The sequence below is a fragment of the Hippocampus guttulatus genome, chromosome 10 (genome assembly GCF_054856545.1).
Source record: "Hippocampus guttulatus isolate MCC_2025c chromosome 10, RoL_Hgut_1.0, whole genome shotgun sequence".
NCBI classification, from domain to species: domain Eukaryota; kingdom Metazoa; phylum Chordata; class Actinopteri; order Syngnathiformes; family Syngnathidae; genus Hippocampus; species Hippocampus guttulatus.
The window spans coordinates 19,262,303-19,289,678 of record NC_141270.1 but is presented as its reverse complement, the minus strand read 5'-3'; the positions used below and the strand labels follow the sequence as shown (position 1 = coordinate 19,289,678).

The following is a 27,376-nucleotide window of genomic DNA, read 5'->3' as shown; positions in this document are numbered from 1 at the left end:
GTTCAGCCCAAGATTTCACAAGCCCAAAATTTAGATTTATGAACAATTCTACATTTTCCCATCAAAAATTCCCAATAGCACATTCAACTAAACAGACTGAAATTGTTCCTGTTTGAAATGTGAATGATTCCGCTCATTCAATTCACCTTGGGAATGTTTTCAAGAAGGCAAAAAGTCATTTTCACCGATAAAATCCCCACCCAAAATTAAAAAATGGCAATTTTTCATTTTTGTCCTGTAATTTCTACATTTTTGACCGATTCTAATCATTCCAACTTTAAACTCTTCACCTTCTTGTATTGGCGTACACAATAACATTGCCATCTTGGCCAAAATATTAGATACAACTTGGGTGCTTCTTCCCTTGCTCCTCTTTTTCTAGCTTTCTTGCTTCCTAGTTTCCTTGTGTCCTTGCTTACCTCCTGCATTGCTTGCTTGTTTCCTTTCTTCCTTGTGTGGAGCATCTTAGTTTCCTAACTTTCTTGTTTCCTTGCTTTCTTCCTTTCTTGCTTTCTTGTTTCATTGCTTACTGTTTTCAATGTTTTAAAATAAAAGTCTAAATAAAAGTATTTTTACCTTTGATTTCAATTATATTTGTTTGGCTGATGCTGTTTGTAATTTAATCAAATCTATTCACACATTTAAAACAAGGCCATTCCAAAGACCACAAATATTTTGTTTCACTAGTTGTTTGTAATAGAGCCGTTATCATGACACACTGAACACTTTTGGATGCTGTGCAATTTAGGAAATGTAAAATAAAACAAGTCTGTTTATTTTTATTTCAAGCTTTTGCAATGAGGAAATCACCCCCCCCCCCCCCCCCACACACACACACACACACACCATGTCTCCAACCGAAGCCTGACACTTCTAATTGGCAGATATTTATCCAGGAGCCGAGAGGCATCAAGCTGTTTTCACATGGGATTAACCCCGGTCCAAATCTTAGCTCACTTCATTGAGAGCACAACAACACTCCAAAAGCATCATTTGGTCAAGGTTAGCCCCTGCTGGCCTGTTTATCTAGTATGACTCCCACTCTGCTGATCTCCTGCAGATGTCGCGTTCATTGTTTGAAAGATATTAAAAAACATATAGCCTATATACGGTATGTGTGGCTTATCTTTTGTACGTGATGTCAATGAGCATTGAAATAGATCTGCAACGAATAGCGGTAAAGATACGTGTAAAAAAAAAAAATTCAGCATTTTATTTTTATGTCTTCCCATGGTGGAACAGCCACGCTTAATGTCCTATTATAAAATTTTGGGTATTCAAAGTACAGGCAAATATAGAGCCAATGGACTGAAATACATGAGCCGATGACATCAGTGAGGCCACCGTGCCACCCATATTGTTTCACTGCGTAAAAATTATAAGCAAAATACCATGCGTTAAATAATGTAGCAGTCAAAGGTGTACTGCTTATGTACAATTTACTCCACATGTAAGACAGAATTTTGAAATTTGGTTTTGTGTACATTTGCAAGTGCAAATCTTTGGAATAGAATAGAATACAACTTCATTGTCAAATGTGCTGTATATGTGTAACTTACAGCACAGATAAAATTTCTTTCCTCTCAACATAAAACAAGAGGAGCCGCTGCAGGTGTCTGCGCCACCATCTGTCAACTAATTCAAATAAGCATGAATAATGTTATCAGTATTATTGAGAAGGGACCGGATGATGTTTCTTTACTAGTATAGGATAGATAGTATGGTAGAGTAAAATTAAACAAACAAATAAACAACAACAACAAATAAAAACATCTTGGTTGTTGCTGACGTGTGAAATCAGTAACAGTTGTTTCTGGGTCAATCTTGCCAGCTCTCACAATACTTCTGCTCTCAGCTGCGGCTGTTTTCTTTCATCTACTTGTTCTCTTTTTAACACGTTGATTACACAACTAACTAGTCTTAATGTAGTCTTCAAAAAAACAAATCCCAAAAATAGAGAAGAGGCGATAAGTGTGATTTCTGTCAGTCACATGTTCCAGAGCTTTTGTTCATATGAAAGTACAGTAGATGTTCCCACATTCAGTGGCCCTGGAATGACATCTGTTGGGCATATTTGGAATGTACAAAAATCTGAAGTTCCAAGGTATTGAGGCATCTTTCACCAAGCTTCTTCTGTCATGAACAAGAAAAAAACCCTCAGTGAATTAGTCCCCCCCGCGTTTTACATTCAATACTATTATTATTATTGTTATTATTCTTATTATTATTGTTATTGTTAGTGGCAGTGTGAAAGAAGAAGCTTTCGAGATATTTTCAATAAAAAAAAATCCTCCTTAGGATTTCACCTCATTATGGTGGAATTGCCAGGGAGGGTTGCATGCCCATGATAAGAGTCACCCAGGGCAGACAGGTCCTAGATGAGGCACCCAAGAAATCACAGCTCTGAAACTCCCATGACATAAAGTCCATAATGTAATGGGATGGGGTGTGAGTTAGTTGCAAGGCATAGGTAACTTCCACATCCGTAGTTCGCAGACCTGAGGCACTGGACAGGGGCGGAGGAGCTCAGAGTGGTAAAGGGGGGCAAGGCCATTTAAAGATTTGAAAATTTAAAAAGAAATCTAAATGTATTGTGAGCCAGTTGAAAGGACGCCCGAGTAGGAGCTATGTCCCCGCTCTTCCGAGTACCAGTCAAGAGGCGAGCAGCAGAATTTTGGACCACCTGGAAACGCTTGATGGAGGACTGTCTGACTCCAAAATAAAGTGCATAATTGTAATTCAGCCAAGATGTGACAAAGGAATGAATTACTGTTTTACAGTGCTGTTAAGAAAGCTTTACTCTAGCCAGCTACCTAAGATGAAAGAAGCTGGATGTAACAACAACACCAATTTGCTGGTCCAATTTAAAATCACTGTCCAGTTTAAGACCCCAGTTTGAGACTGTTGGCTTTAGACATGAAGCCAGGAGTCCCAAGTTAACAGGATGGGTTGCAATGTTCCTTCTAATTTTCCATGCCTCTGAGGATTCACACAAACATCCCGGAGCATTCCTTGGACCACGGTGAGCAACATCAGACATGCACACGGCGGCCAAACCCCCCATCACAACTGTTTAAAACCTGCGATCAAAACAAGCTAAGTGATTTAGTATGTTATGAAAAATTTCAAATGACCTTTATATCGAGACAGAAGATACCGGTAATTGAATGGACATTTATTTATTTATTTATTTATTTATTTTCCAAGATGGCGCCCGAGTAGGCAGCCTTCAGCAAGTGCTCTTCAAGAGCCTTGCTTTTTTGTTCTTTTTTGGCATTTTTGTCTTTTGTTTTGTCACATGTTGTTTGTTGTTTCATCGTGTGGACCTGATATGGACTGTTTTCAGCGCTTTTTGGCCACGACATTCGTCAAAGGAGAAGTATCTGTGCTTGGTGGTTGCACCTTCTCGGCAGCACGCCTGTACCAGCACAGATGTTGATTTGGAGGAATGTCGCCGCCATTGACTGTCGGTGCTGGACAGACCTGGGGTGCTTGTGTTTTTTGCGCCTGTAATGGGCAGCATTTTTCACAACCCCGTTTTGTTCAGTGGCTATGTCGGCGCTGTGGGACAGTCGGCGTTGGTGCGGCTGGATGGATGGCTGCTGAAGTTGAGGATGAGGAGAGAGGAGCGTTGGCGCAGAGCGCCGATGCGTATTTGGAACTGAGAGTCGCCGCTTGGAATTGAAATGGATTTCCATGGGACAGGAGAAGTGAACCAATCTCTTTTTTCGTCAATGGATGCTACAGCTTCTTGTTGACTTTGAAACTTAGCTTGTAGCCGACGTGTGCACATTTTGAGCATGACGTCTCTGATCCACTGGTTAAAGGACACTTTGATTCTCTCCTCTTTCATCTGAAACTGCTTCAAACAACAAAGCGTGTGACGGAAAAGTGGTTAGGACTGCACGACTGTCCGTCCGTGTTTTATGTTATGTGTTGTGTTTATTATTTTACTTTACGTTAACTGTTTTGTGAAGCGCTTTGTTACAGCTGTCGCTGTTGTGAAAGCGCTATATAAATCTGCATGTATTGTATTGTATTGTATTTATGAAACAAATAAAACTGGCCCGATTTTGTTACTTTTATTGAAGCACACAGGTTATTTTAAGCATACTTAATTAAGCTAGTCTGTAATAACTATGGGCGGTTAGCACGTCGGTTTCACAGTGCAGAGGTGCAGGGTTCGATTCTGGCCTACCTGTGTGGAGTTTGCATGTTCTCCCTGTGCCTGCCTGGGTTTTCTCCGGCACATCGGTTTCCTCCCACATTCCAAAAACATGCGTCGCAGGCTAATGGAACACCCGAAATTGTTGTTTGTCTTTGTGTGCTCTGCGATTGGCTAGCAACCAGTTCAGGGTGTCCCCCGCCTACAGCCCGAAGACAGCTGGGGTAGGCACCAGCACGCCGGTGACCCTCGTGAGGCTAAGCGGTTCAGGTAATGGAAGGATGGATGGATTTTTGGCACCACAATTGAAAGCCTTCCCATTCAACACTTGAACCATACCACCACAAATTCCATGGAAACACATAATTCTACCAGCAAACCAAAGGATAGGATGTTCTGTGTTTGTAATTTCTTCTTGACTTATCTTAGAAGTACAAACTCTTTGCTGGTTCTGTGAAGTCATTCAATCAACAACTGGAGATAAGAAGTCTGACTGTATACAAGCAAATAAGGTACTCTGGCATACAGTGCATCCAAATTGATGCAAGACTATGTTACGTGCATTATTATGTACGTTTGTGGGTCGGGGGTGCTCACTACAGGTTTCTCCACTCCACACTGATTACTGTGATCCAAAGTAGAAGGTTGAGACATGTAGGAAGCCCATGAATAATTACGTTGTATAAGTTGACCAGGTTTTCTGCCATCTGCCCGTTTCCCACTAGCTCATGTGAACTAAGGCATCTGGCTGCAAAATTTAAAGCAGTCCTGACTGAAGACAGTGTTGTTTTGCAGTCTTCTTGCCTGACTTTACGGTAAATGAATTCCATCATTATGCATTGCTTCATCACTTACTTACTTTTTTGTAAACAAATAACAAAATAATCTCCTGTCAATTTAATGTCAGATGTCGCCATTGTGGAGTTTAAGTCTGCTCTGCTTACTTGCTGGTGCATCTTATGGTAAGTTATCTCTTGATTTTACGAGCCAGAAAGATATGATGTTTTTTATTTGTTTGTTTATAGTACAGGTGGATCTCAATAAGTTAGTGTTTTTTAAAGAAATTGAAAATGTGTTGATTCACTGCACATACATCAAAGGTAAAGAATGTTTTCTTTTTCAGACGATTTATTATTATATCTTTTTTATCATTGGATTATTATTATTTTATCATTGGACTGTTTGTAAACTTGCGACATTGTAGTAGTGGATTTGGTGCAGAGGGTCAACAAGGTGGTGCTCATGGGCACCGGGTAGCCCCCAAGGACTGCATGACTGGCCCATGAGCCACTTCAAAAAATAGCTCACCAGTGATGGGACATTGTGAATTTCTAGGAATGTTTTAAAAGCGATAATTTGAAAAAGTGAACACTGACAAAGATTTATAGCAATAAAGTTTTGCATGTTGATACGTCTCTGTTTCCTAATTATTGTGCGAAATCATTGGCATGATCAGTGTCTTTGCATAAATTAACATAATTAATGATGACTACCATTATTAAAGGGAATTTCTGCAGTTTTTTGGGTTCAGAAGTGTTCACTCATTCATCATTACCCAAGAATTTGCTCTCAGTTATCCTTAAGTAACTCCACTGAGTATATTATTGTAGATCATGGGTGTCCAACTCAAGGCCCGTGGGCCAGATTCAGTCCGCCATGTCATTTTATGCAGCCCGCTAAAGCAACTTGTGGGTGTCCACTTCCATGACGTTTGCTAAAATCTGTACCGAAATGCCAAATTGTCATGTGTAACAAATAATGTTGAGATTTTCTAATAATTTTCCTACCCTGTTTACACTCACTCGAACAATAGTTAAACAGGCAACAAACAAATAGTTGACTGATTTCAAAACTAGTCAGCGATCAATTTATTTTTGTGTGTGTGTACAAGTAATAATACGATGTGATGATGAAACGTTAATTCACTTTTTGTCGTCACGTCCCTCCGAGGGACGGCGTAACTCCAAAGTGTCCCGCAACAAAAATGAGTTGACAGCTGTGTTGTAGATTATTCTACCTAGCAACTAGTCAGTGATGTAGTCTTCCTTTTGACTGAAGTTGGCTGGAATAGGACTGTGCCCTGATAAACCAAAACAGACTGAGGGGTATAGAAAACGGATGGTTAGATGGTCTACTGAGGGCCAGAAACGGACTCCCGCATGCTGTTAAATTTCTGATGTAGCTGCTTGTGCTCCATATGTGTAGCTGCCGAGGTCTGTCTCGGTGAGCTTGGTTGCTTTAATGACCAGCCTCCATGGGGGGGAACCACCCAAAGACCTGCCAGTGTCCTCCCATGGGCTGCTGAGAAGTTAGGCACCCGCTTCCTTCTCTTCACCCAAAGAAACCGTTACTACCAGGCAAGGAGTTCATTTTTATTCCTTTCTCTTTTGACAATACGACAACATGATTCCTTTACCAAGTTACCAGCCCTGAAGCAGTTTGCTAAACTGTCACTGAACCTTCCAGGAGATCAAGACTGACTCAAACATCCATGCGTCAAACTACGGCGGTATGAGAAAGACTCGATTCATCATTCCTGGTTATCTGCATAAAGGAGATGAGGACTGGCCACAAGAGATGTGCAAGGTTAGAAAACTGCTCGAGTCACCCATTTGGGCCTTGGATTTCACTGCATGCCACTCAGCTTAAATATATGCCGTTTGAAATTGAGTTTACATGAAAAAGTTGTAATATATTAGATGAGAATAAAGTCAAAACATTTTTACATAAAAATCTTGATATGATGGGACATGAGCTTGATAATTAAACTAACCCACCATAGAGATTTCTTAAGAACACCATTAACATATTTCTTTCATTTCCTAATGTTCTCTGAATTGAATTGAATGTGAAACGGTGTCAATATATTAAAAAAAAAACATATTTTCCAAGGCTATTTATATACAAATAAATCTCCACAAATGTTTTACATCATATTTCAGTTGTCTATGTCCATAATTTGGCTGGTCTCGAGAGGAAAACAACAGCTGCTCATCTCAGAATAATGTTTACTTACCATTGTGATGGAATTCTACATCCATGTGTTTCAATTACGACTATTCCCATAACATATTGGCGTTTCGGGGGGCGGGGGGGGGGGGGGATTATTCCTTTTCCTAAATAAAACTAGAGCAGTGTTGAAGTGAAAAGCTCAACTTTGCGTGTACGAGCTCACTTTCCAAAACTGCACTCTGTATTCAGATTTTAAAATTATATTCAGGTTTTTAAAACGTAAAACACAGCACAAAGCAGCAGGAGTAAAGTGCAGTTTGTCACTTATGGAAATCTCATGATATGATGGGATTTTATCTACTGGTCTTTAAAGCATGAATCAGTGAAGTGGTGCATGCCTTTTGTGCAGACTCTGCAAAACGTTTGGTTGTGTCGTTTCAGTGAAGCAACCCCCTTTATACCTAAAAGTAAAATTTTAATATCACTTGAGGAAAATGACAACTTCCTTCCAATATCCAGGTTATGCTGAAGTGGGAGAATGTGAACTGCATTGCTGTGGAGTGGAAAAAGGGTGTGGGGACTCAGTATGCCCAGGCTGCCAATAATGGCAGAGTGCTGGCTGCACAGGTGGCATTCATGATGACATTTCTCATGGTACATTCTCTGACCCTTCACACTCACAAACTGCACAAACTATTATTCGGAGAGATGATTTTTCATGACAAATTTAAGGGGAGATGTGAACATGAACTAAATGAATGAAACATTGGTAAAAGCACAAGGCAAATATATTTTTGGAATAGTACGACAATGTCAGATAAACAACTAAACTCAACTGTATTTATAGAGCACTTTCAAACAGCCATCGCTGAATGCAAAGTGCTGTACATGGAGCAATTTAACATATACAATAAACAGTAAAACAAATCGGTAATAAAGACGGTAGAAAGCACCAAAACACTATATGCAATGAAAAAATAACATGAATCAAAACATGACAGAAGTCATCCAATCAAACCGAATGATTTCCATCCATCCATCCATTTTCTCATCTGCTTATCCTCACGAGGGACGCGGCCGTGCTGGAGCCTAACCCAGCTGTCTTCGGGCAGTAGGCAGGGGACACCCTGAACTGGTTGCCAGCCAATCTCAGACCACACATAGACAAACAACCATTCACACTCACAGTCACACCGAGGAACGTTTTAGGGTATCGTATTTTCCGCACTATAAGGCGCACCGAAAAGTCTTCCATTTTCTTAAAAGCTCACGGGGGCGCCTTAAAATCCGGTGCACCTTGTGTATGGTCATTATGGTAATATGTCAACCCCAAGATGGCTCCTTGCTGGAGACATGCTCTCAATGTTATAACTTGCTGTTGGTTCAGTGAACTGTGTCGCAGCTCCAAAAAAAGGAGAATTGTGGTGTTGGTTTTTTTAAAACGCACACTTTATTAATGGTTTTCACAGTCTCAACAAATACAGGTACGTCTTTGTCTGTCTCCGTTGCCTTCGCTTCTTCTGTTCGACTCGAGAGGCGTTCTTGACCGCCTCGGAAAAACGTAAATTAACTATTCCTTCAATGAAACTACGAAAATTGAAAATAATGCATCAACACAGAAAATCAAGCGAAGAAATCACAAAATAAATTTGATAGCCCCACTACAGAATTTATTTTGTGATTTCCTCGTTTGTGAAGACAGTACACAACAAAGGAATAAATAACAAACACTTCTGAGACAGTCCAGTCTCCCTGATTTTACTGACATCTGATCGTTCTGTTGCGGCTACGCTCAAGGAAATGCCAAAATCAATTCTGTCGGGGGGGGGGGGGGGCTATAGAATTTATTTTGTGATTTTCTGTTTTGATGCACGACTGTATTTTCCATTTTCATCGTTTCATTGAAGTAATCGTTGATTTTCGTTTTTTTGGAGGTGGTCATGAACGCCTCTCGAGTCTAACGGAAGAAGAGAAGGCACGGAGACGACAAAGACGTACCTGTAGCTCCATCTAGTGGATGCATTGTAGATTGCGCAATATAGTCCAGTGCGTGCAATATATGAAAAAAATTACAAAATAGGCCATTCATTGAAGGTGCGCCTCATAATCCAGTGCGCCTTTTAGTGCGGAAAATACGGTATTCAATTAACCTACCATGCATGTTTTTGGAGTGTGGGAGGAAACTGGAGAAAGGCAGACTATATCCTGAAGTGGTCACCAGTCAGTCGCAAGGTTGGCAGGCTGATTGAACCCTCAAAATTATCTCTAGGTGTGAGTGTGAGTATGAATGGTTGTTTGTCTATGTGTTCCTTGCGATTAGCTGGCACTCAGTCCACGGTGTACCCCGCCTAAGCTCCAGGATGTCCCTCGTGAGGATACAGCAGTTCAGATAACATGCGTGTGTGCGTGTGTGTGTGTGTGTGTGTGCGTGTGGATAGTGTGCGTGTAAATAAATATATACACACACACGCACGCGCACACACATTACTCACAAAAAGTGAGGGAGATTTGGCTTTCAGGTGGCATTTCAGGACGAATATAAAATGCATTCAAATCTTTACAGGTGAACTTAAGGTGACCTTTTCTAAGCTTATGAATGCATTGAATGTTCAACTGTTAAATGTTTCAGGACTTTTGCACAAGTTGCTGTTGTCTCTGTTCATGGCAAAATTCAAATTCAGGTGTTTGATCCTTGAATCAACCAATAAAAGTTGTGGTTCAACGAGAGCTGGTGTTTAAACAGTCGCCGTCATCATGCTGTTCCCATTTTGACGTCCAAGACGACACCTAACAATGGATCAACAGTACCGTGACATTGAGATGCTTCCAACAGGACGTTCTCAGACGGAAGTGTCACAGAGTGCCATTAGCCGGTTGCAACAGAGATACCGAGAGACTGGAAGAGTCACAGAAAGATGTAGAAGTGGACATCCTTTGGCTACATCCCACGCTACATTGTGCACAATGCCCTGAAAAAACGGATGATGAATGCCACTCAACTCCAGGGTTGTGAGAGCACCGAAGTTTCACGTCAGACCATTCGAAACCATTTCCATCAGCGTGGTCTACGTGCTAGACGACCTGTAAAGGTACTTGACCACACCACCAGATGCAGGCGTCATCGTCTTGCATGGGCCAGGGAGCATTTACTCGAGATGAGGAACCAGTGGCCCCTCAGTGCATTTCTCTGATGAAAGTTGATTCAACATTGAGTAGAAATGATGGGTGCCAACCATGTTGGAGATGTCAAAAAGAGCTCTATGCCTCAGCTACTGTTGTCACCAGATGAGCTTTTGGTGGTGGCAGTATTACAGTGTGGGCAGGTGTGTCCGGTCGGTACAGAGCTGGCCTACACTTTGTGAATGGTACAGTGACAAGCCCATACTACCCGAATAACATTATTAATCCAGTGATTGTGCCCCGACATGAACACCACAGGCCTAATTTCATCTTCATGGACAACAATGCTCCTGCTTAGCACGCTCACATCATCAGGGAACGGCTGTTGGACAATGGTATACCTCCAATGGAATGGCCTGCACTTTCTCCAGACCTGAGTCCTATTGAAAACCTGTGGGATCCGCTGAGTCAGCATGTTGAGGCTCGAAACTCCGCACCCCAGAACCTCAATGACACCAAGGGTTGCCCTTCAAGTAGAGTGGGATGCCATGCCTCAGCAGACAATAAGTCGACTTGTGAAAAGCATGAGACGTCATTGTCACACTGTAATTGATGCTGAATGGCACATGCCGAGTTATTGAGACAGTGATTTTTTTTTTGTTATGGTACACCCACCATTAACTTTTGTTTCAATGAATTATTTGAGATGAGGAAATCATCAGTGCACCCTTCTACTTAAATGTCCTCCTTTCATAATATGATATCACTGTCGCATGAACTTTTTACATCTTCCATAAATTTCACCTGGAATCCAAACATCCCTAACTTTTTGTGGGTAGTGCGTGCATTTATATAAACCTATCATGACGAATACTGAATATACAGCATTCTATAAAATATTACATAAAACATTACGACATGTCAGTATTTTGAACTTGGATGGCTGGATTTACCCACTTTTAACAGCAATTCTATTTCATCAAAATCAATTTGAGTTCTGCCAATTTACATCTTTATTTTCAACACTGTGCATACATTACAGAAGTATGCTTGATCCCAAATTTGATTGCAAAACAAAATGTAGGGATTTTCAAGCATAAAGAAAGGTTCAACAACATTGTGTTGTCAACAGCTGGTGGTACAGTATGATTAACTTCAACATATTTCCTGGCCAGAGCAACTACAAGCAGACAGTGAATCAGTTCCAAATTATTGGTCATAGCCTTGGCGCTCATGTTGCTGGAGAAGTTGGGAGCAAAATCAGCGGCCTTGCACGCATCACAGGTAAACCCAACGCACACACAACCCCATTCTTAGCTTCTTTTTTTTTAGATCTATACATGCACCGACATGCTCTGCATTTTGTTCATCTAAAAGGCAGTCCCTGTCCATGTTAAAATTATTTGGTAATACCAACATTTGTGAGTAAGAGAACCAGAGCAATGCCAGCGTGTGTCATGATCTGCTTTTTTTTTTTTTTTTTTTGGTCACTCCGCAGGACTGGACCCAACTGAGCCATACTTCCATGACACAGATGCAGCAGTGCGCCTGGACGCAACTGATGCCACCTTTGTAGATGTCATTCACACTGACGGACATCCTTTCGGCACTAAACTTGGTACCGAAATCATTGATAGAAATGATGAAAGTGGACATTGGATTTATGGATTGGATAAATATGAATCTATTTACTCGCACAATGTGTGTACTTAATTTAGTGACGTCATTCCAGCTTTTTTGCGCAAGTTCAAACAGACTTTATATTGAATAAGAACCATACTCATAACACAGTATTCATACATTAAAGAGTCCTAACTTCTGCCTCAACCAACAGGTTTGCGAGAGACACATTTGGTAGAGATGAGAATGTGTTGTGATAGAAATCTGCACATTGCGATAGGATTACCCGGTGGGATGGATATTATGTTTAATGATATGTAACACTTTAACAGTAACGTCAGACAAGTTTAAATTTCCTTCCTAATCTTTAGAATGGTTTCACAGGGACTCTCAAGCTGAAGGTTCATGCTCCTAACTGTTTTTTTGGAGACTCAGAAAAGCACAGACAGATGATCTGACTTCTAACATCGCTTCTTGCGATTTTTGTTTTTAGAGAGTATTTAGAGACTTCTTGTAGCCACAGCCTGAAAAATGGCAGCTTTAAAAAAAATGATAGGAGTCATTGGATTTGAAATTGTCTTCCTTGACTTCTGTTGTGTGCGGGATTTACTGCTCATGTCTTGATCCAAAGAAATTTTTGATTCTTTTTAAATAAAAAAAACATGTACAAAAAGATGAATAATTACACTGCTCTAAAATGTAATTGATCTTGGTTTATTTATTTTTATTTTTATTTTTATTTTTTTCAAACGCGCAGGTCTTGGGATGTCCCAACCCATTGGCCATATTGACTTCTACCCCAACGGAGGAGAGCTGATGCCTGGCTGCAAAGCAAACAAAGGCAATCCAACAGACCTGGATGCTATCTGGGAGGGTAAATTGAACTGACATGCAAAACACAAAAATATTCGTAGGAGCTGGGAGCTTAATGGGCTCACTTGGAAGAAAATGATGAGTTTGTCTTTTCTTTTTATTTTCTGTTTTTAAGCCAACAAATCATGTTCAATACTGTTATGTACAGTTAATCCAACGGGTCCACAAAAGTACAACATTGAAGTTGTGACTTAAGACTCACAACATCAATTAATTATCGTTGCTGCAACGAGATGAGAAAATATTTTTAAAAAAAGGGGTTGAGGGGTCTTATGTTTTGTGCTGAGTCAGTACCTTGGGCTGGGTGTTTCGTGTGTATCGACTTGTTCTTTGTTAGCCCCAATTCCTCACGTGTCCTAGGTACAACTGCCTCTCAATTAGTGCATCCAAATTAGTTCCTCACCAGAACCATCATCGATCCATTTCATTCGTGTCCACTATTCAATCGTATGTTAAGGAACTTTGCCATACTTTGTTTTGATTCATTCATTTACAGTATTTATTTGGGCTGTACCAAGGCAGTGGGAATTTGGGAGTGTTTACTCCAATCGTGCCATATTGTGTCGTGTGAACGCTGCGATAGTACTCGCTTGTCCCCCTCGTGATATTACTCGCTTGTCACCCTTGTGATAATACTCGTGTTTCCACCATGTGATAGTACTTGCTTGTCCTCCTCGTGCTAATCCTCGCTTGTCCCCCCGTTATTGCACTTGCTCGTCTCCCCCAGTGATAGTACCGTATTTTCTGCACTATCAGGCGCTTTGGATTCAAGGTGCACCTTCAATGAATGGCCTATTTTAAAACTGTTCATATATAGGGTGCACTGCAGTGTAAAGCGCATAGAATAGAAGCTACCATAGTGGCTGCGGTTGCGCGATGCATCCACTAGATGGAGGGATGCTAAAGGGAATACAATACAATCCAACAAACTTGAGTTATTTTGAGCCTTCACAACCGCTGTAGCTGTAACAAAACCATGAGAACTAGTCACAAACGGACATGAAACACATACATACAAATGGCATGGCAAAACGACAAAGACAAAAGTTCCGAAGACAATTTTTAAAAAAAGGTACACAAACCTCGTGGGCTCATATCCACAAGGGGCTAAATATCCTTCGAAGTCTTGCTCGTCTCCTTTGTCCTTCATTAAGTCAGTAGTTAATGATGCTTTCGGGGTTATCTTCATTTCATCATGGCTGTGCAGAGCTCACAAAGTAGTTGTCTGTCTGAGTGTGCGTTGACGAATGCACATGACAATTGGAGAACTCTTTATGCTCCAATTGGTTCCTGCTAATAATCCCCGCTACATGGCATAGGAACACTAACAGGGAAACAACTCAATGGGGAATATGAAGAGACTGTGACACCATATATTGCATAAATCGGATCAGATTATCGGGCGCACTGTCGGCTTTTGGGAAAATAGAATGCTTTTAAGTGCACCTTGTAGTGCGGAAAATATGGTACTCGCTTGTCCACCCCACCCCGCTGATAGTACTCGCTAGATAGTCCAAACCATGGTAGTGGACCACTATTTGCTCCTCCCCAACTCCCAGACTTGTGCTGGACTCTTCCTCAGTCGCCATCATGAGGAAGTGTCGTAACCCTGTGTCCCTCAGCTCCATCAATAGGCTTGACCTTTTCAGACAAGGATTTGGAATTTGCAATTGGTCATCATGTGCAGTCTTCAAACACTGTGAAAACCAAAAAGAAATAAACCGACTTACTCACTTACTGTTTTGCCCTCGCGGCGCTCTAATATATCTTTTCTCTGCCAGGTACGAAAAGGTTTGATGCCTGCAATCATATCCGTGCCTACCAGTACTACGAGGAGAGTATGCTTAAATCTCAAGGCTTTGTTGGGTTCCCTTGCTCCGATGCAGCCACTTTCGCAGCTGTAAGTATTTTTACTCAAACCGACCCATTAACGGATAACGCTTACCGACTGTTTCCAGGGGGTGCGCTGTTTATGGCACAGTTAGATTTTTAAAGCAGCAACCTAACCTGACCCAAATGTGTACAGACAGTAAATCGGTGCACGCTTTGGTGCAGTAGTAAAATCATACCTACAGGAATTATCGGCATAAAAACTTGTAGATTATAAATGTAAAGCAAACAAATGAAAAGCAGTCAGCACAGTCGTAACTGAGTGTGTTTTGTGCCACGTGCTGATATGTTCTTATGCCACAAAATGCCCTTAGCGAGGGATCGTCATTAACCGAGCATGCCCAATACATTGTATCTTTTGTCATATCAAATGATCAACAAAATAATCAATAGATTTATTTAGTGCTTCTTCATCAATGACCACGAACTCTTCCACATATATATTACATAAATCAAGTCCTTGTAGCACATGAATTGTTCTTGTAAAAATTCATTTTCTGTTTAGTACGGTATTTGCAAATGTGTGTAAAATATCTGCAAGCATCTACTTTTCTCCAACCACAGACAGTGAGCGTAGGACTTTATTGTTTTTTTCACTTTTATTCCTTGTAACTTGAACTTTCAATATAGAAACATTAAAGTAATTACTAGATATTGTAATATGGGGTGATATCAGCTGCAGATGAGGATTTTTTTTTTTTTTTACACTGGCCAAAGGTAATTGGTCACCTTATCATTACACCAAAGACAAATGAAAATAGAGGAAAGTTGAATAGGTTTGTGCTGTGATAGCTACTGCCCTGAGGCACAGCCATGCTGGAACTGAAAGCAAACAATTGTCCAAAATGTCTTGGTATTCTTTTGGAGAAAGCAAGATGTGGAAATTAAATGCATCTCCATACTTGGATTCATTCTGTGTCATTTTGGCTGCCCGTGTAAAAAGTGTGTCCGAGCTTTGTGAAAGAATTGGAGAAGAGTGGAAGGGTGGTATGTCCACCGCAGCGTGTTTATGGAGCCACCACCTGTTGCGGCAATGTGACACCGATACGGCTGTGAACAATTTATTTGCTTTTAGAAGTTGATTCGGTGAGGTTGGATTTTTGTTGCAGCAGAGGGGAGATATAAACAGGCTTCCTTTGTGTCTTCCATTGGGACAACTTGTATCTGCAGCTGTTGGTGATAATGGCACTTTATCCTGCCTTTGATCAAAGCCAGCATTGTGTACGCTCCGTGTTATTCCTCGAAGCTGGGAGATGCTGGGCAAAACAAATCCATTGGGTTCCCACACAGTTACTGTACATGCAATACATGGAGAAAATAAATTGATGACTTTGTCAGTTAGTGTTTGCAAAATACATTCTTGTGCAGCACACCAAGACAGAAAGGCCCTTTTCTGCTTCAGCGGGGCTACACCATATCCGTAAAGACGTTAATCGATGACTAACCCTACCTTTTAACTCACCTCACCATGTTCTTATCAAGTCAGCCCTGAGTGTAAATGCTTTTAAATCCAGGTTAAAAATGATACTCCTCCTGCCAATGAGTGTCGGGCAGAAACCTTTTAGGTTATAATTGCTTCCTGCTAATAATCACCACTAGATGGCATACGAACACTAACAGGGAAACAACTCAATGGGGAATAGAAAGAGACTGTGTAACACCACCCATAAGGCGCATCGGATTATAGGGCGCACTGTCGGCTTTTGAGAAAACTGAATACTTTTAGGTGTGCCTTATAGTGCGGAAAATACATTACTTTTTATTTCTAGACTTTGCTTTTAAATGTCTTCAACACTTTTGTTTGCAAAGGCTTTTAAATGTATTTTTGATGATGTGAAGCACATTGAAATCCCTTGTGTGAAATGTGCTCAATAAATAAAGCTGCCTTGCCTTATCTTTCCAGGGAAAATGTTTCCCGTGCGCTGATGACAAATGCCCTCTGATGGGCCTTTATGCGGACAGGTTCCCCTTGACTAATACGACCTCACAGACAAAGTACTTCCTCAACACTGGCAATGCTAAACCCTTTGCACGTAAGTACCTTGGTGAACCCAGAATATATGACCATTGTAAAAAACATAGTGATATTATCAAAAACTGGCGATGAGCATCCACACTCAAATGAGAATACAACATATTTGGTCCACAATAGCGATGCCTCAAATAGAGCAGTTTATTTCAAATCGCTTCAACCGACAACCACAATAATGAACTTTTTAATACCATTGTTAAGGTGTCATATATGCACTGATTGTTATTGTCGCTGTAAAGGAAATGATTTTGTTTTCATATATACTATAACAGGTATGTGTCGAACCCAAATGCAGTACTGTACACCAAACCATGGTTGGCAACATTTTTTTGATGTCAGCCTTGACAGTTCCAGAGGCAAACAGCTTAGGAGCTAAGCATTTCAATTTTAAGTTTAAATGACTTCAAGTAAGAGTCTCAAAGCTCAAGAATCCATAGGTAGCAAGACAGGGATATTGACGATGTGATATTTTTACAGCAGAATATAGTCACACTGAAAACGAAAAGTGCAAAAACAGAAGTTGTGGGGGGGGTTTTCCCCAGAATGTGAAAGACGAGCATGAACTTTTCAATCCGATGCACAATGTTAGTATCACGGTGGTTGACTTGTGGGTTTGAATCCGTGCTCCGGCCTTCCCGTGCGAAGTCTGCATGTTCTTCCACTGCCTGCATGGATTTTTCTCTGGGTACTCGGATTTCCCCCCACATTCCAAAAACATGCACTGAAGGTTGATTGATCACTCTAACTTGTCCTTAGGTGTGATTGTGAGTGTGAATGGGTTTTCATCTGCGTGATTGGTTGGCAACCAATTCAAGGTGTACCAAGTCAGCTGGGCTTGGCTCCAACACACCTGCGATCCTCGTGAGGATAAAGCGGTTGGTTCAAATAATGGATGGATGCACAATGTTACTTAATTGATCAGTGACTGACAACCATTTGACAGCCACAGCAGGTATGGGAAATCACTTTAAGGTGCTACGTCGTTTATTGGTTGTGCCAATGTTTTTTCATGACAAATGTTCTTTAAACATACTGTACATCATTAGAAATGTGTCATAAAAATTGTCAATAGCATTGAGAAAAAGTAAAAATTTCACACTGACTTTGAAATTTTGAGATCATCTGAACACTTTTTAAAAAAAATTAATTTGTTACTAGGTTACAGCTACAATCTGAAGCTAACTTTGGATGGTCCCAGCTGGTCTAACCTTGGCTTCATGTATGTGGCTCTTGCCGGACAAAGCGACAGCACAAAGGAATACAGACTTCACATGTAAGGCATTTCATAAAATTATGAACGCTCTCATCAGTTTTGTTTCAGGAAATCACAAACTGTCCCGAATTTCCTGCGGTCTGTGCTTTAAAAAGTAGGATTTTAAAATGGACCAAGGATTTCATGAATCGCGTTGCTTTGAGCCAAGCCTTCTTTCAGGTCGTCTTGACTGTCAATATGCGACAATGCCATTGGCCAGTCTACAGTCTGGAGGAAGATCTCTGAAAACATTCAAAGCAATAAATCGATCAATCAATCAAACAAGATACTTTAGATACATTACCATTTGAGGAGGGACTTGCCCAAGGGACATGAATGGTGACTAATACCAAACAAACACGGGATTTATTATTATTATTATTGAAACTGAGATGGAACACGATTCATTCCACAACACTGGTCAACTTCAGATTTGTTTGTATTTTGAAACTAATTAAAATGGAAATAAAAAACAATTCGTTCTCAACTCAACTGTATTTAGAGAGCACTTTCAAACAGCCATTGCTGCATACAAAGTGCTGTACATGAAGCAACGAACATATATACAACAATAAAGCAATAATCAGTTACAAAGATGGTAGTAGGCACCAAACAGTAAAACTGAGATCACATCTGAGTCATTTGTTTATTCTAAATGTAATCTTTCACCATCTTTAATCTTTTGTACCTGCACGAGTAATGCCTGAAGTACTATCGGAAATTGTCACCAGTCACACAAATGTGAAGAACCTATGCAGTTTAAAACATAAAAAAACAACACAGCACTCAATTTTAACAAGTATTAAGACGCCACTGGACTCTTCCTGGAGGTTTATAACAGTTTATATTCTTCTCTGCATGTTGTTCTCCTCTTCACAGTCCGTGTTAAGGCTGGTCATTGTGTGAAATGTTGCCCAAAAAAAAAAAAAGACAGAGAACAAGCTAAATGTGCCAAATAATGCTTTACGTTCTTATACTGTAAGTTATGTAGAGAAAAAAAAATGCAAAATGCAAATGTTGGTGCGGCTATATAAAGATTAAAATTACAGATTTGTATGATTTCAGGGGCTTCAGAGGTTCCACGGTCAAGACTTCACAACCAGAGGGGAAGCTAGAGCGCAATAAAAAAAAAAAAATTAAAAATAAAATAAATAAAATAAAAATAATAATTTTTTATATAAACCCGTTTGAACTGGTCGCTAGGTGTACAGTGCAGGAGGTTACAAAGTTCAGTTTTGTCACCACAATTTAAATCACAATATCTCCTCATTATGGCTGCCTCTTGAACATTTCTGGGCAATATGATTATTGTATGCCACTTGCCATAAGTAGGGTGAGCTGAAGCTTTTCCCAGCTGACTTTGGGGGGACACAAAGGTCAAAACGATTGTAGCAAGAAAAAAAGACCCAGACAAAATTTAATATCGAGCATCAAAACAAAGTCCAACAATTCCTCAAATCCGTGTCCTTTCTGTTTTCAGGGGCACTATGAAGCCAGGAAAGGTCTACGAAGTGCATATTGACGCCGAGATTGACGTAAGTCCCGTAAAGGAAGTCAAATTTCGGTGGAACAACCACATCCTCAACCCCTTGAATCCGAAATATGGGGCGTCGAAAGTGGAGCTACTGAGGGCAAAAGACAAGAAAATGTAAGAAAAACAAACGTGATTACTTGAAGAAGAGAAAACATCCCCACATTCTCATATCACTTTACTTTCCCACGTGTGTGCCCACATCGACACCTTTTCTTTAAACCTACAAAACAAAACAGATGATTGGAATCGCCACGTTTTTTGGCAGTTCAACTCCTTTCTCCAAGTAAATATGCTGAAGTACTCTGTTTGGCCAGTTGATGGCAGCATTGCACTGTCATCAAAGGAGTGCACTCGTATGTTGGAGGAAACAGGCACAAACCTCCTTGAATATCTTTATTTAGTCAATTACATGTATGTGTAGGCGGCCCGGTAGTCCAGTGGTTAGCACGTCGACTTCACAGGCCTCCCTGTGTGGAGTTTGCATGTTCTCCCCGGGCCTGCGTGGGTTTTCTCCGGGTACTCCGATTTCCTCCCACGTTCCAAAAACATGCATGGCAGGCTGATTGGTCACTTTAAATTGTCCCTAGGTGTGAGTGTGGGCGTGCATGGTTGTTCGTCTCTGTGTGCCCTGCGATTGGCTGGCTACCAATTCGGGGTGTCCCCCGCCTACTGCCCGAAGATAGCTGGGATAGGCTCCAGCACCCCCCGCGACCCGAGTGAGGATCAAGCGGTTCGGATGATGGATGGATGGATGGAATGTATGTGTTTTGGCATGTCAGTGCTTCCCTAATGTGAATATTTCTCTTCATTTTAAAGAATAAGGTTAAATACACTTACAACGTCAATGCCAATTTGAGTCTTTAAACATTGTATGTTAATGTCTGTTTTTGCTTTGTTTCAGCACTCTCTTCTGTGGAACACAAAACGTCGCAGAGAACGTGATTCAATCTGTGCTTCCATGCCAAGCGTAATCACGATTAACGCAAGTGGCCTATCAATAAATATCATGAATTCAGTTTATTACCATTTTCTTCACTCATTCACCATATACAAATGAATGTGGATGCCTGACAACATGATATCTTACGTATACATCTCATAATTTTCAGTTTACACTGCACTGTATGTCTAATACTTCACACCACATACAGGACCAGACTGTTCATACGCAGGCATGCAAGGAGAAATTCAGAGTGAAAGAGCCATGGGGGCGGGGCAGTGCCTTGCTCAACGGCACCTCAACAATAACCAGCAAGTAGCTCAAAGAGGAAATTGAACGTGGGCCCTATGACTCCACAACGCACGTCCTTACAGATGAGCGACTGCTGCCTGCAGATACAGCAGACGAAACCAAACCTTGTTCAAAATTGTAGCAATTGTATCCCACTGGTGGAATAAAAATTGGACACATGGGTGAATCCTGCAAAAGATTTAAAACCACAGATTTCTCCTGCTACTTTCCGTACTTCTGTTCTTAATCGGATCACAACCTAAATGGGAACAGGACATTAGTTTGTAGTTTGTAATGACTTGCCATAGATTGCTTTTCAAATTTCAACCAAGAATATAAGACGGGTAGAAAGTTCTTTGAGATATACTGTAATGACACATGGCCAACACTTTCTACATGAGTTCTGCATTTCACAAGGAGTCCATGCGGGGAAGCTAAAAAAGTCACCCTGCTTCAAGTCAGTACTCGGCAGCCATTTTGAACAATCTGAGCTTTCCTGCCATTTGATTAGACGATAACAATGGGCTACAGCCTAAAGGTCACAAAATTTTTTCTTGATGTTGTACAGGTGGTGTGGAGTAAGAAAACACTTATGGATGTCTGACTTTGCAGCTTCCACGGTACACTTCTTTTTTTTTTTATCCCCAAGAGTGTCAGATTTACGGAAAGTTGCGGACAGAATACAATTGGGCTCCAGAAACATGAACTTGGAAAGAATGAACAAACAAATTGGGGCACCCGGTCTGAGACTTTGTCCAACGGGATCCCATGGATATGGAAAACGTGGTTAAATGAGCAAGATTGGCGGTTTTTAAGACCGAAGCAAACTTGGAAAGAGCGATAAAATGAGTGCACTTGGAGAAACGGTCAACAATGGTAAGTATTACGGACTTGCCTTGTGAGGACGGAAGACCAGTCGTGAAGCCCATTGAGATGTGGGACCATTGTCGAGGTGGAGGTGGGAACGGCTTGGCGTGAATTGAGTCTTTTAGCTGTTCGGGTGTAGGCAAGGTTCTTATAGTCTGTGTAAACAGTGAACGGTTCCTTGGTGCCCTCCAGCCAGTGTCTCCATTCCTGGAGTGCCATTATGATCTCTAACCGTTCTTTATTCTTGGACTGATCATGTCTGAGTTGTCCCTCTTTGACGATGCATCCGAGAAACTGAACTGATTTGACATGAAATTCACATTTCTCCGCAATTACAATTTCACATTCGCCGAATAAGTCGCAGCCTTGTGTGCGGGCAGTGTGGGATCGGGTCGGAGCCCCAGACATGACCTTTGGGGGGAAAAAAACAAAACAAAAAAAAAATGACTGTGCAAAAACCACATATTTGTGCAGACTATTTACTATTTTGTGCGTGCACAGCCTTATTAGTTCGTGTGAACGAATTATGACTTTGTGGGCACAAAATATTTACAGCGTGCACATGACGTAGCTCTGATTCCTTATTGGACAAAAGGGTAAACAAATCAAGCGCACCTTCAAAGACTCGCTTCTCACTGACCTAATCAGTGCCTTCGAAGACCCAGAAATTATTGCATTTGACGTTTTTATTTTATACTAACATAAATCGTGATATTATAAGAAAAAGATTTCATTTTGTATACATCCACATAACCATGATTACTCCCAGAGTGTAGCAGTTGCTGAACAATAAAATCCATCCCAGTGTCCAAATCGTACCTCCGCAATCTTGCAGTCAACAGCCTATTCAAATGACTCTCGGTGATAATGATTCCTTGCAATGCCAGGATTTTCATAATGTCCTTATAACTCATCCCAAACCTAAAATAAAAATTGATCACGCTGTCCCTGTCCATTGCGCAGCTTTCCTTCGGCATTTCAACTTTGAAAAAAAATGCGTTCGATTTTCCAGTCAAGTGACCCGCAAGGAGCTAGGGCTATTTCCTGTGCATGCGCTTGAACTCCTTCGTGCGCACTTTCTTACAGCTGTGCGTGTTCGTAACAAGATCCCTGAAGCAGCTGTCTATTCTGTGCACACGATGTAGTACGTAGTTCCTCGTGCGAACATAATAGTAATAACGTATGCACAATTATTTTAACTTTTTTTTTTTGCTATGTCATGTCTGAACGTGGCGATTATGTCATGCTAATTTACATCGTCGATTAGAACAGGGTTACCCAACCGCCGGTCCGCGGACCGGTACCGGTCCGCAGGGCATTTGGTACCTGGCCGCACAGAAAGAACTTGCCTTATTCCTGTTTTATTTATTTCGGAATAAGAAAGATGTTTTATTTGGAAAAATTACGGGATTCTCCGTTACATCTGTCTGTGTCACGCTTGACTCACGTGAAGCCACGCTTCTCGGTCACGTGACCGATGACGCTCAAAAACAAAACGCTGAAGCCCGCAAAATGAGTAAAAAAGCTGCTTGGAGATCGCAAATGACGGCAACCCTAAAAAATACATTTGAGACAACTGGATTCAAGTTACGGCTGAATACTCTGAAATCGCCACAATAGCACTGTTGCTATTTCCGACATCCTACCTGTGTGAAGTGGGGAGTTTCTGCAGCAACGGCGACTAAAACAAAATTACAAAGTAGACTGGACATAAACCACACACTTGAGGTGTCATTGTCTCCTATTACCCCGAGATGGGACTGTCTAGTTGCGGAAAATCAAGCTCGGGGCTGTGGTGAGTCGTCATTTTCATGCACTTTGAATTTGCGTTGTATCGTATTTTGAAGGCATTAAACATTACCATAGCGATAAGAGTGTTGCGACCAGATTAGAGGCTCCTTGTGTTTATTATTATATTTCGAAAACACCACAGTTTTCATGCAGCTCATACCATATTATTTTGTTGTATTAATCCGCCACACCTTAAATGCCGGTCCCTGAAAATATTGTCTGACTTAAACCGGTCCGTGGGGCAAAAAAGGTTGGGGACCCCTGGATTAGAAGACATTTGTCAGAAGCATTTGTACAGTTTACAAGGTGGTACCGTATGTTTTGCAGTAAGTGCAACTTTTTTCAATCACAAGTTTGAAATAAACAATTTCATCCAAAAATCGACATAATAACTGTCTCAGTTGTGTTATTAAAAAAGTAACTGCAGTCACACTCCAGGGGTTTTATTCGAGATCTCAAACTGCTGACATACTTGTTGTCACTGTCAAGGCCTGTCAAGACAAGGAAAGGGTAAATATTACCCTTATTAATGCAGAGACATCATGTGCCATTTATGCAAACACAAAATCAACAGCAAATTACATGGTGAGATCACTGCTTTCACCTGCTCTTTGAATGCACAACGTGTCACATATATGTGTAATTCCAAAGTCTTGCGCTGGCACGTTTGTGAGCGCGTCTGCAATGCACTCATTAATCTGTCCGTGGCCTTTCGCTGGTTTATGAAGTCCTGATTGTGCGTCATTGTTTTGGCTTCATTTATTTAAACGCACACCCTGTAATCACATTTGCAAATACACAGCTTTAAAAAGGCGAGCTGCCATTTTCATCATGGCACTAACAAAATCACTCCGAGCCGAGCCATCAGCGCTCACACAATACCAATCAGAGGAAGAAACTCCTTGCTTCCATGCTTCAAGTCTGACTACATTAATAATATTAATAAAACAGCAAAGTGAATGTGTGGGCTAAGAGGTGGCGTCGGGGGTGTCTTGAAATCCTCTAAAGACGTCCGTCTTTGTCTCACAGTCTTGTTTCTCTTTTCATTATTGGCTCATTGAAAGTGAAGGCTAATGACAAAATAGCAGACTAATTCCTGTAATTATGTGTGTTTGTCAGAGAAAATTTCCAAATGACAGCACTTCCTTTCTCCGCTCTTTAAGCCAGTAGCGTTGGGGGTGGCATTGTTACGAACAAAACATTTTATCGACTCGTCGTGAATTAGGTGAGGTAAGGATGTAGGTGGCAAAGGAAAAATGGCACCCGGAGGCAATGCTTGCACAACAAATGTAACCTTTAGCCGCTGAGCTGTTGGTGTCGTCTTCAAAAGAGGAAAACAATATAAGAGATGCACAAGACATGGTGTATCCTGTTTTTCCAACAATGAGGCCGTATCTAAGTTTGATTTCACTTCAAGGTATTGAAGTGGCAAAAATGTCCATCCATCCATTTTCTGATCCACTTATCCTCATAAGGGTCGCGGGGCATGCTGGAGCCTATTCCTGCTGTCTTTGGGCAGCAAGTGGGGGAAACCCTGAACCGGTTGCCAGCCAATCGCAGGCCACACAGAGATGAACAACCATCCGTGCTCACACTCACACCTAGGGACAATTTAGAGTGTTTCATAAACCTGCCACACGTTTGTGGAATGTGGTAGGAAACGGGAGTACTTGGAGAAAACCCACGCAGGCATGGGGAAAATGTGCAAACAGGAAGGCTGGAGCCAGAATCGAACCCTGCACCCCTGCACTGTGAGGCCGACACTCTAACTCTAACTCAACCACCAGGCCGGGGCAAAAATGTCAAAGACCTTAAATATTTTTGACAAGCCATCAGATTAAAAAAAATGTGAAAAACATTTACTGTTCACAATAGTTGTTGACAAACACTGGTTAGGTGGGGACGCTGTTATTCCCTCCTTGGGCCCGCAACAGACCTTAAAATTGCCTCTGGCTGAAGTGACACCAAGTACAAGGAAAATATATCTTGTATCCCAAGTCCCAGTCATGTTTTTTCAACACATGCCGTAAAGAGAGAGGTTGGTGACGAGAACAGCCAATTTCAGGAAAAACAAGAAATTGAATGTTTTTGTTGAGAACAGGAGCACCGTGACATATCTGACATGACATGAGAAAGTTGCTCAAGAAGTCAGACGTCATTATGAGGGGTGTCACAATTCTCCATATCCTTGATTCGATTCGATTTTCGATTTTAGGGTCTCAATTCGATTTTAGTCCTTTCTTTTATCAATTTCTTTACAGAACACAGGTCAATGTGTATGGCTTTTTTTATCGTCTACAATCATTAGTTTTATTAACTGAATGTTGTACAGTAAATCATATTTCAAAGGATGGGCTCAATATAAGTGATGCAGTTTCCATTCTTCTTGTCATGATTTGGTTTGGGACCAACAGGTGTACAACTGCAGGGGGAGCCCTACTGTGCCACCTGTTGGTCATTATGTAATTATTAGTTGTATAAAAGGACTCCTGCCCGAAGACTCAGTGTCGGGTCATTGTTGCTTTTTGCTGCTGTCATGTTTGTTTGTGGCTGTTGGTATGCTACTGTCATGTTTGTTTCAGTCATGTTTTTGTTATTGAGAGTTTTTAGTTTCTGCCATGGTTTTTGTTTGTTACTTTGGATTCGTTTTGTTTTCATGACTTTGTTTTGGATTTAGTTTTCTGTGTTTTATCAATACACTTCTTCAAATACACCCTGCCCCTCCCTCCTGCCCGCTTTTAGGGGTCCACCACCACCTTGCTACGTGACACTTCTTGTGTAATGTATCACATTAGCCACTAATAGCCAAATGGAAATCATTGATTTCAATCAAGTTGTCGAGCTACACTAGCGAGTTTAGGTCCACAGAGCCATATTACATGATGCAGCCGCTTCTCCTCCACATCAAGAGGAGCCAGGTGAGGTGGCTTGGGCATCTGATTAGGCTGCCTCGTGGACGCCTCCCTGGTGAGGTGTTCCGGGCATGTCCCACCGGCAGAAGGCCCCAGGGATGAAGCTCTGTCATCCGGCAGGGGCTCAGAGTCAAGCGGCTTGTCCTCCATGTCGAGAGGAGCCAGATGAAGTGGCTTGGGCATCTGATTAGGATGCCTCATGGACACGTCCCTGATGTGGTGTTCCAGGCATGTTTCACCAGCAGGAGGCCCAGAGGACGACCCAGGACACGTTGGAGAGACTATGTCTCCCAGCTGGCCTGGGAACACATTGGGCTCTCCAGATGAAGTGGAAGATGTGGCTGGGGAGAGGAAAGTCTGGGCTTCCCTGCTAAAGATGTTGCCCCTGCAACCTGACCCCGTATAATTGGTATAGAATGAATGGATGGATGATTGAGTTGTCTCAGTCTTCATGACAGTTCAGTGAGTTTTAGCACTTAGTCTTAATTCGTCTTGGTGCCATCATTAGTGGTGGCTGTTTGTGTACATTTTTATATGTATTCCAGACTACCTCAAAATTTCGGGAGGTTAAACAAACATTCAATCCAGACAAATATTAATTCCCTGACCCTTGTCTTTTTTTCTCCCAGACAATGAAGCCTTAAAAAGTGAGTCAGTCTCCCTGTTATAGATTTTCACTGGGTGGCCACAGTGCACTGAATCATGCAGTGATCAAAAGGAGAGAATAGATGTGGGAGAGCAGTAGAGTGAAGGACCCTTTGGAGAGTTCGGGTGCCGCCCGTTTACCGTAGCAACTGCTCTCTCTTGATGGCTATTTGAGGAAAATGGGCCATGCCTATGCAACCTCTTCACCCTGTCCACAGTCTGCTTCCACAAACACACACTCGTGCACATCCAAGCTAAAACCAACCTTGCCCTGTGACGGGTTGAGTGGCTCCTTAGTGCCACTTCGGTAAAAATAATACTCTTGATGCACAAATGTAATATGGTCATTCAGTGCATTCCTGTGGTTAATTTGTAGTTCAACCGGTGAATCATTGTTGGAAGTTAACTTGGGGAGTAGTACTTTGGTTTATTTTCAACAAAATAAATATTACAGTTAAATACTGAATGTTAGATATAAAATATGATGGCAGA

The 27,376-nt window shown here is 41.4% G+C and overlaps 1 protein-coding gene across 1 annotated transcript; it reads left to right on the top strand.

Annotated features, from left to right (window-relative positions):
- The first annotated feature begins 4,905 nt into the window (after positions 1-4,905).
- Positions 4,906-20,453, top strand: LOC147199528 (inactive pancreatic lipase-related protein 1-like). Its single transcript, XM_086122015.1, has 13 exons — positions 4,906-4,980; positions 5,073-5,127; positions 6,371-6,515; positions 6,625-6,751; positions 7,637-7,771; positions 11,413-11,521; positions 11,736-11,855; positions 12,615-12,731; positions 14,512-14,630; positions 16,524-16,653; positions 17,811-17,925; positions 19,385-19,552; positions 20,340-20,453. Exons 2-13 carry the CDS (start codon positions 5,073-5,075, stop codon positions 20,407-20,409), a joined length of 1,410 nt encoding a protein of 469 aa, XP_085978141.1. The 5' UTR covers positions 4,906-4,980; the 3' UTR covers positions 20,410-20,453.
- Positions 20,454-27,376: the final 6,923 nt, after the last annotated feature.